Source organism: Neophocaena asiaeorientalis, unplaced genomic scaffold, assembly GCF_003031525.2.
Source record: "Neophocaena asiaeorientalis asiaeorientalis breed wild unplaced genomic scaffold, Neophocaena_asiaeorientalis_V1.1 scaffold1, whole genome shotgun sequence".
NCBI classification, from domain to species: domain Eukaryota; kingdom Metazoa; phylum Chordata; class Mammalia; order Artiodactyla; family Phocoenidae; genus Neophocaena; species Neophocaena asiaeorientalis.
In genome coordinates, this window is record NW_020171981.1 from 229,870 (window position 1) to 243,456 (window position 13,587).

The 13,587-nt window shown below is 50.4% G+C and overlaps 2 protein-coding genes across 6 annotated transcripts; both read right to left on the minus strand.

The window, feature by feature from the left end:
* Positions 1 to 232: 232 nt before the first annotated feature.
* On the minus strand, positions 233 to 6,697 carry AOC2 (amine oxidase copper containing 2). Of its 3 annotated transcripts, XM_024743583.1 has the most exons (5): positions 5,397 to 6,697; positions 3,821 to 5,280; positions 1,586 to 1,871; positions 1,225 to 1,354; positions 259 to 885 (listed from the first exon to the last, which is right to left on the minus strand). In XM_024743583.1, the coding sequence occupies exons 2-5, from the start codon at positions 5,205 to 5,207 to the stop codon at positions 619 to 621; spliced, it is 2,070 nt and encodes a 689-aa protein (XP_024599351.1). In that variant the 5' UTR covers positions 5,208 to 5,280; positions 5,397 to 6,697; the 3' UTR covers positions 259 to 618. The 3 variants fall into 3 exon arrangements, with proteins under 3 accessions (XP_024599343.1, XP_024599351.1, XP_024599361.1); XM_024743575.1 differs by having other exon boundaries at positions 233 to 885; positions 3,821 to 6,697; XM_024743593.1 differs by lacking the exon at positions 259 to 885 and having other exon boundaries at positions 1,225 to 1,471; positions 3,821 to 6,697.
* A 160-nt stretch (positions 6,698 to 6,857) lies between these two features.
* On the minus strand, positions 6,858 to 13,575 carry PSME3 (proteasome activator subunit 3). Of its 3 annotated transcripts, XM_024743621.1 has the most exons (12): positions 13,374 to 13,575; positions 13,018 to 13,172; positions 12,658 to 12,690; positions 12,472 to 12,534; positions 12,173 to 12,277; positions 10,744 to 10,792; positions 10,078 to 10,190; positions 9,796 to 9,864; positions 9,592 to 9,659; positions 9,438 to 9,492; positions 9,226 to 9,312; positions 6,858 to 8,645 (listed from the first exon to the last, which is right to left on the minus strand). In XM_024743621.1, the coding sequence occupies exons 5-12, from the start codon at positions 12,230 to 12,232 to the stop codon at positions 8,565 to 8,567; spliced, it is 582 nt and encodes a 193-aa protein (XP_024599389.1). In that variant the 5' UTR covers positions 12,233 to 12,277; positions 12,472 to 12,534; positions 12,658 to 12,690; positions 13,018 to 13,172; positions 13,374 to 13,575; the 3' UTR covers positions 6,858 to 8,564. The 3 variants fall into 3 exon arrangements, with proteins under 3 accessions (XP_024599389.1, XP_024599380.1, XP_024599373.1); XM_024743612.1 differs by lacking the exon at positions 13,018 to 13,172; XM_024743605.1 differs by lacking the exons at positions 13,018 to 13,172; positions 13,374 to 13,575 and adding an exon at positions 12,793 to 12,925.
* Between the last annotated feature and the right edge of the window lie 12 nt (positions 13,576 to 13,587).

The window sequence follows — 13,587 nt, forward strand, 5'->3', positions numbered from 1 at the left end:
CTTCTTTCCCCAGCGCCCATTTCTCAGGGCCAGATGTTCCCTTTCCTGCAACTTGGAACTATTGTCCTCCTTCCAAGGAAACCCCACTCCCAGCTCTTCAGCTTCCCAAGCAGCATTTCTTGGCCAGGTCTGTCCCCCTTGCCCCCTCTCCTCCATGGCTAATTTCCTTGGCCAGAGTCCTTAATATTCTCTGGGGGATTCTAGATACTTCAAAAGTCAAAGAGAAGAAATCCAAGTAAAAGTCTTGTGATACTTTTTATTATAAATTACACACACCATCAGTTTTTACAAAATTCTATCTATTCTTCCACTTCAATGCACATGCATTAAAGAAATGTCCGGTATAACATTCACCAAATGTGAATGCTGTTTCTGAGTGGTAGGATTTGTGGTGTTTTAGCTTGAGTATTTTAATATCAACGTCATTTGTATAAATTCATCATTTTTAAAAAGTGAACTGGAAATAAGAATTAACCAAAGGATATATGGGGGTTTACGTGGTAGGAGGCGGTTTCCCAAGGGTCGAGTGTCAGGGGAGCAGGAAGTGGAAACAGAGAGGAAGGTACATGTCTTGGCACCCCCTCTCCGCCCTGCCCATGTCCCACCACACACTCAGGGCTACAAGTCTTGGTAAGAGAAAGGCGGCAGGTCCGGGACACAGGCCGCCAGGTGGGGGATGCAGGCCACATGATTGACACTGCAGAGTCCAGCATCCTGGCCCTTCTCAAAGTAGACGCTGCCAGGGGAGAAGATGGAGGGGTCCTCATCAAAGAAGTTATAGGGTCGGAGCAAGAAGCCAACTCTGTTCCCCAGAGTCACTGTGTTGGGGACATCCTCAGCGTGAGGGATGTGCAGGAAGCTGGCTGTAACCCAAGCCACCAGGTCCTGCAGGAAGAGGAAGAACTGGAGACTTTGGAGGCGAGACCCAGAGAACCCCCCCTCAGCCACAATCCCCAATCTCCAGTCTCAGCCCTGCTTCCACCTCTGCCCAGCCGCAGGCCCAAATAACAGGCGTGGTAATCCATGTGAGAAGCTGTAGGGTGGTCCCAGGGCTAATCTCACCCCCAGGAGGGATGACCCATGTTGGTCATCAGGGAACTCCCTGGCTGGCCCCTAATCAAAGAACTGGAAATCTACCATTCCCTCCATCCTACAGCCAGGGGCCAGGCAGTCAAGACACCAGGCTTAGGGGAGCTCCTTTCCTCTGCCCCTAGAGCTACCAACCTCTCCTAACAGGGTCTCATTGTTGATGAAGTCAGCAAAGGCTGTAGTGGGTGTCCAGATGTCATTCTGGTAATAGATGCTGCTGCTCTGTGACTCCTCCTCCTTCCTCCGGGTCACCACAAGCTGGTATCTGACCAGGAATGTTGTAGGAAGGTGGTGTCAGAAAATGTCAAGGGTCTTTACCAGCCCAGAAATCCTTTGGATCAGATTCTGTGTGAGACCATTCCCGTCCCATATCTACTTGGATCTGAGAAGAGGTCCAGGGGTGAGTGATCGAGGTTAGTGAGTTGGGGTCTTCAAGAACTGGGATGGGAAGGGGACCAGTCCTTCCCTACCACCCAGTGCCCAGGGCCCTCCTCACCTCCCCCAGCTGAGGGCCCTCTCCATGTCGCTGTCCAGGGGCATGTGTATGCCAAGAGGGCTGTGGATCTGGATTCGGTACCCGCGCTGGTGACCCCAGGAATTAGTCTGGTTGCTAGCCAAGTAAAGGTAGCGGGGAAGGGGGTTCCCCAAGAAAAAAGCTGTCAGGTCCTCCCTTCCCAGGACCTGCCGAGTCAGCTGTGGGCGCTGCAGTTGGTGCTCCGGACTCCAAGGGGCTGCCACAGGTTTAAACACCACGTCTTCAGCTACCACCCAGTTTTTCAGCCCTGCCAGGGTGAGGGGAGGGAGAGGAGTTCCACAGCAGGTGAGACAGGTCCCTTGTTTTCTCCGTGATGCCCCCTGCACTGGCCTGACAAAGGACAGCAGAGCTCATCAGCTCTGCGCTGGGAGCCAGGTCTGGACTTGAGAGCTAGCCTCCTTCTTTGAACTTGCCCTGTCCAACACAGTTACCACCGGTCACAAGTGGCTCCTTCAATTTAAAAATTCAGTTCCTCAGTCACACTATCTATATTCCGAGTGCTCAATAGCTACACGTGGCTAGCGGCTAACATATCGGACAAGGCAGACATGTAACATTCCATCATTGCAGAAAGTTCTATTGGCACTGGTCTACCCAATATACTTTGGACCAATTATTTGCTTCTCTGATTCTCACTTGGTGAATCGCTACAATGGGCATAAGAAAAGCTGTTCTGTGGCTGAGCTCTATAAATGTAAAAGCACACACAGGTGGCTAATAACATTCTTCTAACTATGAAAGGGATATTTGTCTTGGAGAAGCCGGATGGAAAAACCCAATCCCCTTCCGTGGTGCCCTGCATACTCCTCCTGGCTCTGAGACTTTGATTTTTTTCTCAATACGGCAGGTATCACTTTGTCTTTTTTACAAGGAAGTAGATTCGTATCTTTAAATTGTCTGGGCGATCCCTGGAACTCTTATACTCTTTCTGCAGGTTCGGACTGCTAGTTCCTTTTGGCATGACTCATACGAATGTGCTGGCACACAGGGAACTCTCCTGAAGCCAGTGCCCCTGCCAGCTGTCCTGTGCGCAGGGGCCTGATACAGACGCTCTGGCCCACAGCACCAGCCTGCGCTGCACGCTGGTCCAATACATGTGATTTGATTTTATGTCCTAAGACAAGGCTCTTCAACGCCAAAATGCTGGAAAGAAGACTTCAAGTCAGAAAATAGTCATATTCCAAATATGTCCAAGAATAACCTAGTTAAAACGCATGATTTAAAATAGCATTTCAATCATGCTGTTTTCCTAGCTCTCCCCCCTCCACCCGCCCAGCGCACACACACGCCATCTTTACACTCAGGAGACTATGGAAGTGTTTGTTTCACAAGAAATATGCAGAGTCACAGTGCGCTACACTTGGGCAGCCACTTCCCGACCCATCTCCCCCCACCCTCCTTAGTTTCCGTAACTGAAAAATGGAGAGGGTCTGACGGATTCCTAATTTTCTTTCTGGGCCTAACAGTCTAACTTGATAAGTTAATTATTTTGTTCTGGACAAAAATCTGTCAGGAGCTTTAGGTCCCCTTTGTGCTTGGAGCCCGACTTGAGAAATCCCTTCCTACGCTTGCAGCAAGCCTATCGCATGCCTGCCACGTCACCAGAGAGCCCACCGCGATGACACGTGCTGGCAGGAATGGGACGGTCCTCCCCAGGAGGCGGATGGGGCCCCTGTCTCGTCATCTCAGTTGTCTGAAATCCTGCGGAGCAGGCCCCAGCTAGCACCTCCTTTTCTCAGGCCCCAGGACCACCTCCACTCTGAGGAAGCTCTTTACACAGACTACTCCCTATCTCTGTTCAGGCCCCAGCTTTCCCCACCTCCACTGACTCTCAGAATGAGGAAGAACTCAGAGCCCCAGCTCCAGCCGTGTCCAGCCTCAGACAGGCAGGGCAAGTTCACCACCCACAGACAGGCTAAGGCAGCCAGCTGGTACAGCGCAGCCATTACATTTGGTTTCACAATTGCAGCGGGTCAGAGGGGCTGGGCGGGGGAACACTCTCTACCTTCTTCCAAATACCCAATAAGCCCAGTATTCAGGCTGACTGCAGTCGAATACAGTCAGATCAGTCCCTGCTGTTGCCACAATAAATTGTGGTGCTGGAACGCCACCCTCTTGCCTCTCCCGGCTTGATGTGCGGGTCTCCCTTCCCTCTGGCCCACCCCAACGCTCAATCCTCATCCCCTGGGCACTCACCTGCCACATCCAGGTCCAGCTTGAAGTGGAAGGCATGCGTGTGCACCGCCCCCAGCACTCTCGCCCCAACGCGGTTCCCAAAGAGGAGGCTCTCCTCGCCCCCGCTCAGGAAAGCTGTGTTGATGTAGCCCGTGGCATGGACCCGCCCTTCAAGTGCCCCATTTGGGTGCAATACAAAGTCCCAAATGTAGTCATAGTTGCCTACAGAGGACACAGACCTGACTACAAGGGCCGAGCCAGCCAGACCACCATAGAAATGACTCTGAAGGTGACTGTGGTGCCTGCGGAGGGGTAGTCCCTGGGCCTCCTCAAACACACACACAGCCCCCGGGAGCAGCTGGACTGCCCCTTTGCCCACTAATACGTGGATGTCCACCATGGTAGACTGATAGGGGCAGTCCACTCCCCGCACCAAGCCCCGGCTGTGATGGCCAAGTCCATAGCTGCTATCCAGGTATCGGGTCATCATTGTCTTGGGTGAATCGGCACCATAGATAGAAACACACTCCTGGACACTGACTTCATAGGCCACTCGCTCACCCTTGAACCGAACATCAAAAATCCTCATGCCACTGAACACCCCATGGCCAAAGGTAAACGTCCAAAGGGAGGACGCCACTAGGTTCCCTTGCACACTGTACCGGGAGCCCTGAGGTGAGAACTGAAGAGGGGGAAGAGGACCTGGGGAGACCCGCGATCGCAGCGATGAGGCCCCATCTGGCAGGGGCAGAGGGACTCTAACCACTTCCAGCCGGCCAGCCTTAAACTCCCATTCCAGCTGACCCAAGTCTGCATAGTAGTGCCCAAGGTAGAAGACCTGCTGGACAGCCCAGCGGGCAGGGTCCAAGGCCCTGTGGTCCAGCAGCAGCTCGAGCCCCACAGGGTGAAGGAAAATCCCAACACCTGAGATGTTATGGTAGAGGGCTATCCAGGTAGCACGGTCCCCTGAGCGCAAGCCACGAGGGGTGGCGTGCAGAGCTGCCAAAGTGGAACCATTGTAGTTGAAGACAGAAGCCAGGAAGACTGGTGCCTTGGGGAGCTCCACCTCTTTCAAATGCTTCCACATCTGGGCAGACTCAGTTCCCAGCACGGGGCGTCGGTGATAGGGCAGGGGGCCCCCGTGACGCTCCACAGTCACGTCCCGCAGGTAGGAGGGGTGCGGCAGCGGCCCCACCAGCAGCTCAGTCACATTGGGCTGGGGCTGTCCGCCAAAGAAGACGATGGCCAGTGCCTCCCGGGCAGGCGGGGGGCTCCCCCTGTCCAGGTGGGCCAGGGCTGCAGCCTTGGGGGGCAGCTCCAGCTCTACCGAGAAGACGCAGTTGTCTGAGGGTTGGGCCTGAGCTGCATCCACCAGGCCTGGCCCCAGCTTCTGGGTCAGAAAGCTCATCACAGCCGTCAGCTCTTCTCGGCTCAGGTCTGCAAACAGCCGGCTCTGGCCAGGGTGTGTCCAGGGCTGGGCACTGTAGGATACAGAGGGGCAGCGGGGAGGCTGGCTGGAGCTACGTTGGCTGGTCAGCAAGACATAGGCCAGGGCAAAGACGGTAATGAGGGACAGTGCCAGGAACACGAGGACTACCTTGAGATTCATGGTGAATGCCGAGAGCTGAAATGAGAGTCCCGCCAGCTGCTCCTTCTGCTTACTGACATCAAATCAGGGTTTATATTCAGTAGGATGGATAGGAATAGTGAAAACTCCACCCTGTGGGTTGGACGGGAAATTTCTGACCTTGATTTATATAATTCTGCTCCAATTTTCTGTTCTGTGGTTTGGCTCAAGGTACTACTTCCACGTGCATAGCCTCTCCCCATCCCTGAACTCCTCCCAGCAGCACGGTCAGTACCCACTACCGATCTCCATCATTTAGACCAGATTAGAGGGCATTTGCATATACACTAGACTCTACCTTCCACCCAGAATGGGTCTGAGGAGGTATGCAAATCTCAGACGCCCAATCAAGTCCCATGGACTACATGCAACCACTCTAACTGCCCACTTGCCTATCTCCTGGCAGGCACTCCCCTCCAGTGCTTCCAGGATCCACTGCCCAGTTCAGCAGGAAGCACTGCGTTCTGCCAGATGCCTAAGACCAAAAGCCCCTGGTCTAGTCTCAGGCCTCTTCCATCTAGTCGGTGAGAAAGGAGTGGTGCAGGCCTGGGCGCAGCAGTCAGATTTGTACACCAATTGCAGGTCCCTAAGCTGTGTGACCTGAGGGGAGTTACTTATCATAAGTCTCCGTGTCCTCACCTATAAAGAAGGGATAAAACTACCCCAGAGATTCACGGAGAGTAAATGAGATCGGCACGTAAAGTGCCTAACAGCCTGACACGGGGTAGGCATTCAGAAATTGTCAGCTACTGGTAAGGATCTCTGAAACAGAAGAGAGCAGATGTTCCTCCCTTGTTCAAGACCTTAAACCTTTCTCTGCAGAGACAACAGATACCAGATCATAGGATACTAGAATGCTACTCTGCAAGGTGGAAGTTAAGGAAACTTTATTTCAGAGGGAGCTAAGGTCCTAGATAGCCCTCCAATTCATTTGAAAACCAAAAGCCAGGAGTCCCTGGCATCTCCGCAAGAAACTTAAGACATTATTCAGAAGGAACATTTAGTATGGAGCAAAGAAAATGACGGGGTCGGGTGTGCCTTGAACCAGGTGATTCCCCACACACGGAACTAGAGCAGCCTCTACTGGCAGTTCATGGGTATCACTGGGGAGGGAAGGAAGGAAGGAAGGAAGGAAGAAGGAAGGAGCTGGGATCTTGTGAGGGTAGAAGGCAGCTTAGGTTTGGAAAAAGCTAACTTTCATTTAATTCAGACTGAAGACAAATGAAGGACCCACCCTTGCCTCTTGGTAGGCAGAAGCCTCAGCCTTTCCATTATTCCAGAGAAAAGAGGCAGCTCAGTTGGTATAAAGACACCCAACAGGGTGGCTGGAGGTATATGCGGAGGTGGGTATCCCAATGTGCACACACGTAAGTGTGGGTATGTTCCTGGACACCAGAGCATCGCATCAGGGTCTGCAGCTTTAGAAAGAGGTCAAAGTACCTGTATTTTTAATAATTTCTTGACATGGTAAAAGAATTTTACATTACGATCCAAGGGTGGTAAGGTGAGGAGGAGGGACATGGGAACAATCCAACAAACAAAAAGGGAAACTGAGAAACACATGGTGGGAGGACGGAACATTTTAGCTGGAAGGGGTCTGAGGGTGGGTAGGGGCATTGCCCAACTAAAATGCAATTGGTTTGTTACTGAGTACTATTCATGGGAAGACAGCATCCTAACTCCTTCTCTAGAGCACACTGGGAGGAAAAATGATGCATCCAGATGGAAATATGATTGGGGGCTGCAAGACAGAGACAGGGGTAGAATAAAAGTCAGCAACAGACACAGAGAATCACCAGCAGACTCTCCAGTAGTGGTAGAATAAAAGTGGGGGTTGATGAGGGTTAACACAAAAGCTGTAACAAGTGACATCTCTGGAAGATTTGAGAGATGACAGGCAACTCTTCTCTGGTTTTGACTTGCCCAGCAGATTTCCACATACACACAATGTGTACATGCATGTGTGTGCACGCACGCGCACACACACACACACACACACACACACACGAGTGGCCGCTTTCCCTGGAAGCACAGTACTATAAATAAGAAAACATTTTTCCCTAAAGGAAAACCCAGTAGAAGCAGCAGCATCTGGCCTCACAGCTGCAGACACCCCCAGCCCAATTTACAACTGGCCTGGGAAGAGGAAACCGGGATTCAGAGGACCAGCCTTTGCAAAAATGCCCCAAAGGACCCGAATCACAGCGGAAGGGGAACCCACTACCCCTGCTTCTCATCTTTCAGTTGTCCTCCAACTCACCAGCCTCGGGCACCAAGAGGCTACAATACCAGGAGACAATGGGCCCTGGTGGATGAGAACTAAGACACCTAACACCTTCTGAACAGGGTGTGTGTGTGTGTGTGTGTGTGTGAGAGAGAGAGTGTGAGACAGAGACAGGGTTTGGGGGGGTGGGCAGGGCTTGGGGGAGGGGGGCATCAAGTAACAGAGTAGGAAGGCATGTGTGTGCTGCATGTGTGTACGTGTGTGTACATGACGCACATATGTGTATGTGAAAATCCTAGTTATAAAAACATCTGAAGCAGCTAGGGACTTGGCAGAAGGTCTAAGGTGTTTCTTTTCATGATCAGGTTCAAGGTGCAATGTATATAGATGGGAAACCCGAAGTCATCACCAGGGCAACTGTGGCAGGGAGGATGCAACGTTCCACAGTGTCAAGGGACACTAACCTCCCATCAGGAAGAAAGGAGCTGGTCCCCCACACTCTGCCCCACTTCCTACAAAACACCTAGCACTCTCCTTCCAGTTCCCTCAGCTTCTAACCAACTGATCATCAACAGGAAGAATATACAAAGCCCAAGACACAGGAGGGAGCCAGGGAGAAACAACACAAGTACTCTTGTGCCAATATCCTGCGTACACACACCTGGAGGTCTCCAGAAATTAGGACGGGGGGGTGTGGGGTACTAGGGAAGGAAATAGAAGAGTTCCTGAGGCCTGAAAAAAGAGGTAAACACGTCACAGAACTACATGAGAGTTTCATTAGGCTCTAACTAAAAACAGAGAGAGGGGTGATTACTACTTCCAGCCAGTTTCCCCATCACGATAGTCATGTAACAAACCAAGGCAATGTCGGTCTTGAGCCAGACTCACAGAGTCCCCTGGCCCTGGCCCTGGCCTCAGTACAGTGTCTCTGCATTGCTGCTCCGGGGCCGTTTGATCTTCTCGATATTTTTCAGGATCATGTCATGTAGAGTGACCTGGGAGAAGAAGGATCATGGACTCACATGTCTGTTGTACCCCTACCTCACTAGGAAAATAAGACACCGCCACAAACTCCCAAGCAATCACTCACATAACCTGGATCTCACTCACCTGAATCTGAATTCAGCATGGCTGCCCTACTACCTCTCTTATACCCCAGGCACACCTGGGTATATCCAGGACCCAAGAGTCTAATAAATTACATTTACTGAGCACTTAACATACCAAGAATTGCACTGGGTCCTTTAACGTGTTAACTGAAGTTTGAGGTTAAACTTGCCCAAGGCCACACATTACAGGTAGGATTGGTTCTAAACCTAAGCCTGACTCTAACACCCACATCTTCACCCCTATTCTATGTTGTGCCCTTTCCCATTGAGGTAGAAAGAAGGGAGATGCCCAGCTAGATACCTTCAATGACCTCATAGCTCTCAACACTTGGCTAATGGGCAGAATTTGTTCCACTCATTTTACCTCCACCCCCGCCCTCCATCTCAACCTCCAGAGTGGCAAGAAAATGGTCACCAGAACTAAGAGAAGCCAGAGCAACTGTGGGCAGGGACCAAGATTACTTACATATTGATTCCTTAGCTCTGATATGATGAGCCGAAGGCTGATATATTCTTTCTCATCAATCTCTGTCACGGTGCGGCGATAGTCCTCCTGAGAGCGGGGTGGAGAAAAGGCTAGTTCCCAAAGCCTGACTGTCCCCACATGGCTCCTCCCAGGAACAGCCACTCCTCCCGGTCCTACCACTTCCACCCTCGGCCCACAAAACCCTTACTTACCACATGGGGATATTTAGCTATTTTAGAAACCAATTTGGCTCTTGTAATATAATATCTGGAAGGAGAGAGAAGAGGAGGAAGCTGCAGGAGACCCTGGACAGTGCTTACCACCTCATCAGCCCCCAATTCCTGGGCCAAGCCCAAGCAGCCCTACCTAGATATCTGGTCCAGATAAGATGCAGCTTCACTCTCAACAGTTCTTAGTTCTGCAACTGTCTCCTCCTGAAAAAACAACTGAGTCAAAAGTCACTTCCATGTCACCCCAAGGCAGACCAAAGAGAAAGGGAAAACAGAAAAGCAGGGGAAATGAGATTACCTCCCAAACTTTCCTCTCCAGTTTCTAATGCAAGCACATTACCTGAATGGACACCCCAAAGTTGTTCCCATCTTCTATCCTAGGAATCAGGAGTTGTACCCACATTTTGACCTGGAGAGTGAGGAGACCAAAATATACATATGAGGACCTTGGCCTTTTCTACTGAAGCCACGAAGTATACAATTCATGCTGCTGGAGCCAGATGTCAGGAGCACAGGAGCCAAAATAGACTTCCAATTCCCACATCATCTCCACGCCTCCAGCCCCATATCCATCATCTTGCATAGTTCAAGCCAGGCTATTTGGGGTCAGCCCCTGCCTCACCGTGTTGCATTTCTCGATCAGCAGCCGGATCTCAGGCTTCACTTTTTCAATAATGTCCACCAGCTGCTGGTTGCTTTTTAGCATCCCATTGGGCATCACGAACACCTTGGTTCCTGGCAGGGACATGAGGAAGGTTAAATGATTTGGATGGAAGGCAGGACATAGCACTCCACCCCTTTCTCTCTTTCCCAGACCCATGAGATGCTATGACCTCTGCCTTTTATCTGTCACAACTCTATCTATAAATCTTGACACCCCCAACGACATCAAAAAGAGAACACATGGATTAGCAAATGGGTGTCTAAAGTATCCCAAAACTCTGAAGAATAAAAAAATTAAAACATGCTCTATAGACTTAATGTACCAACTATTACTGAAGAGGAAAAAATGATATGGAACTGTGACTTCTGTGAAAAATCTGTGATGTGTAGCCACTTCCAACCTCTCTCCCTTGGCAGTCCACACTAAGACAAACCCTCCCTATTAACTGGAAAATTAGGTTTACAGTGCTAAATAATGACAATGCTTGGAGGACTTGGGAATGCTAACGTCTGGGAAATAAATTCAGATCCTGCTTCCTGACCAGGAGAACACAAGATTCATCCTGCATCTCAGGGCTGCAGGCCAGGAAAGGCTGGGGTGGGGTACAGTGAAGGGAGCTCCTACCCTGGAAGGCCTCTTCACATTCATCCAATCTTCGCTTCTTGTAAGTGGGCTAAAGATACAAAAAGATGGGAATTAGCCTGCTTGACACCTACATCCCCATCATAAGCTACCCTTCGAGCAAGTTTAATCCCTTCCTCGACCCCATTATTAATTTACACACAATTTACTAAGCACATACAAGGCTTTAAGAGAAGATTCTTGGGGCCTCCCTGATGGCGCAATGGTTAAGAATCCGCCTGCTAATACAGGGGACACGGGTTCCAGCCATGGTCCAGAAAGATCCCACATGCCAGTGAGTAACTAAGCCTGTGTGCCACAACTCCTGCACTCTAGAGCCCACGTGCCACAACTACTGAAGCCCACATGCCTAGGCCCCATGCTCTGCAACAAAAGAAGCCACCACAATGAGAAGCCCGTGCACCGCAAAGAAGAGTAGCCCCCGCTCGGCACAACTATAGAAAGCCTGCGTGCAGCAACGAAGGCCCAACGCAGCCATTAATTAATTAATTAAAAAGATTCTTGCCACAAAGCAACTTAAACTCTAGTTGGGAAGACCAACCTTTCAAGAAATATAACAAATTAAGCAATTAGGGGTAATTCCCTGGTGGTCCAGTGGTTAGGGCTTGGCACTTTCACTGCCAGAGGCCTGGGTTCCATCCCTGGTTGGGGAACTAAGATCCCACAAGCTGTGCGACACGGCCAAATAAGTAAATTTTTAAAAATTTAAAAATTAAGCAGTTGGGCAGGGGGGATACTATAAAAAACAGGAAAAATGAAGCACTGAATGCAGAGTTAGGATAATTAAGGGAATAAATACAAATCCGCTGGTTCCACAAAGAAATGCAATATTCAATCAACAAACATGTATTTAGCACCTGCTATGTACCAGGAACAATGCTAGGTGCTGGGGATACAAAGATAATTAAGATAGTTTCTGCTCTCCAGAATTGCTAGTTCTATCAATGAGACAGTAATGCAGACAAAGAACAATACAGTACAGTGTCATCAGTGTTATAATAAAATGTGGATATGTAGCTGATAAAGACTAGGCACTAAAGATACACAAAGACTAGGACTGCAGTTACACAGCAAGAAGAACTGTTCATTCCATAACAACACTCAAGACACTGAAATGGGTAAGAAAAGTCTTGCCTAGAGTCCTGGGGACAGACCAGATCACCTGAGGGAACCTGTAGCTATTTGTCCTATTTTTAAACTCACTCTAACAGAGTAACATTAACATATTCACTTCATGCTACAAATGAAAATCAGGATCTAAAGGGGGTGTACTTCAGTCATAACATCTGTAAGAATCCTCATTCCCAGATCCAAATCCCACTGTCCCCTCTGTATATGTTCAAACTGAGCAGGGAATAATGAACAGAGAACCTACTGCTTCCAAACACAAAGATAAATATACGACACTTACACCGTCCAGTCCATCATGGCTATTGGTGAGAAGAATGGGGTCAGGGACTGGGAGATTCATGTCTGAGTGGATCTGAGTTAGGTCATGGATGTTTAGGATTGGTTCCTGAAAGAGAAGCCCACCCCAAAAACATTAGTTTTTTTCAAGATGAACAAAGAAGTATTTCATTTAAAGGGCAAGAAATGAGAGCGCTTTACAGTACAAAACAAAACAGAATTAACACGTGATTTGTCCCATTTGACAGAAAGACCGGGGGCAAAAAAATGGGGGAATCTGAGAAAAAGAAAAGCGTTTCTCACCTTCAAAAAACTATCAAGTTCTAACAATTTCTTTGGGAAAAAATTTGCCACCAAGTCTTCTGCCTAAAGATGAGGGAAAATACAACCGAATTAGTAACTGTGGGAAAGTCTGTCTCTACAGGTATCTCTCCTCTGGGGAACTCCCGACTATTAACCAACATTCATTTCTCTATCTATTTTACTCACCTCACTTGTGATCCGTTCCCTGAAAGAATCAACCTAAAATTAATAAAGAAAACAATTCACTATGAGTAAGTCAGTACCTGGCAACAGAAGTATGGGCAGGATGGGGAAACCCAAATCCAACTGTCTTCCCCTCACCTTGTAATCGTAATGAGAAGCTGAGAGGCCCCCAGACTGCAAATACTTTCTTTTTCTGAGGATCCATTTCTCCATCTCAGGAGAGGGAAGCCGGGCTTGAGGGCAACACCCGCCTGTCTTCCCTCCCTCCCTCCCTGTTCTGAAGCTGTCTGACTTAAAGAGCAGACAAAAGACAGGTAGGTGGGGGAGGTGTGAGCTCACAAACGTGTCAACCACCATCCAAACCTGGCCCAGGATACGAGGCAGGCCTGATGCCAAGGGCAGGGGCAGCAGCAGCGTCCGGAGGCAGGGACGCTGCTGGGCTGGGGGACTTCCAGCTGTCACTGGCCTGAAGAACTTAAGTCCACCACGTGTCCGCAGAGGTCTCCCCGGGCTCTCCACTATTAGACGGGGTACAGAAGGCCATCCCATATTATCCTCTCCCCCGATGCCGTCCCGGGAGTGGGGGGGCTGGGCTGAGCCGAGCGGAAGCTCAGGGCTGGTGTCCCCAGGGAGACAAAGACGCCGTGGGGAGTGGGGAGCCGGTCAGACTGCTCGGGGATCGAAGCGAGGGGTAAGGAGGCCCGGGCCGGTGCCGTTACCTTGAGCTTCACTTCCTGATCCACCTTCAGCAACGAGGCCATGGCCGGGCCGGGCCGTGTCCGCTCCGCTGGAGACCGGAGGCGCTGTGGGCTCCGGGGAGGGGGTCAGAGGGAGGCGGGAATGTCGGCTGCTTTCGGGACGCCGCCGCCCTCGCTGGCTCACTCACTGCTCTCTCGCTCCCTCCCTTCGTGCCGTCCGTCCGCCCGCCCGCCC

Coding starts and splice junctions, on each gene's coding strand:
- AOC2 (XM_024743575.1), bottom strand. CDS start 5,408: ATGAATCTCAAGGTAGTCCTCGTGTTCCTGGCACTGTCCCTCATTACC. Junction 1,872..3,820: donor GCTGGACCTGGATGTGGCAG/GTGAGTGCCCAG, acceptor TCACCCTGGCAG/GGCTGAAAAACTGGGTGGTA. Junction 1,355..1,585: donor AGGGCCCTCAGCTGGGGGAG/GTGAGGAGGGCC, acceptor ATTCCTGGTCAG/ATACCAGCTTGTGGTGACCC.
- PSME3 (XM_024743605.1), bottom strand. CDS start 12,867: ATGGAGAAATGGATCCTCAGAAAAAGAAAGTATTTGCAGTCTGGGGGC. Junction 12,691..12,792: donor CTTCTCATTACGATTACAAG/GTGAGGGGAAGA, acceptor TATTAATTTTAG/GTTGATTCTTTCAGGGAACG. Junction 9,865..10,077: donor TGATCGAGAAATGCAACACG/GTGAGGCAGGGG, acceptor CTCACTCTCCAG/GTCAAAATGTGGGTACAACT.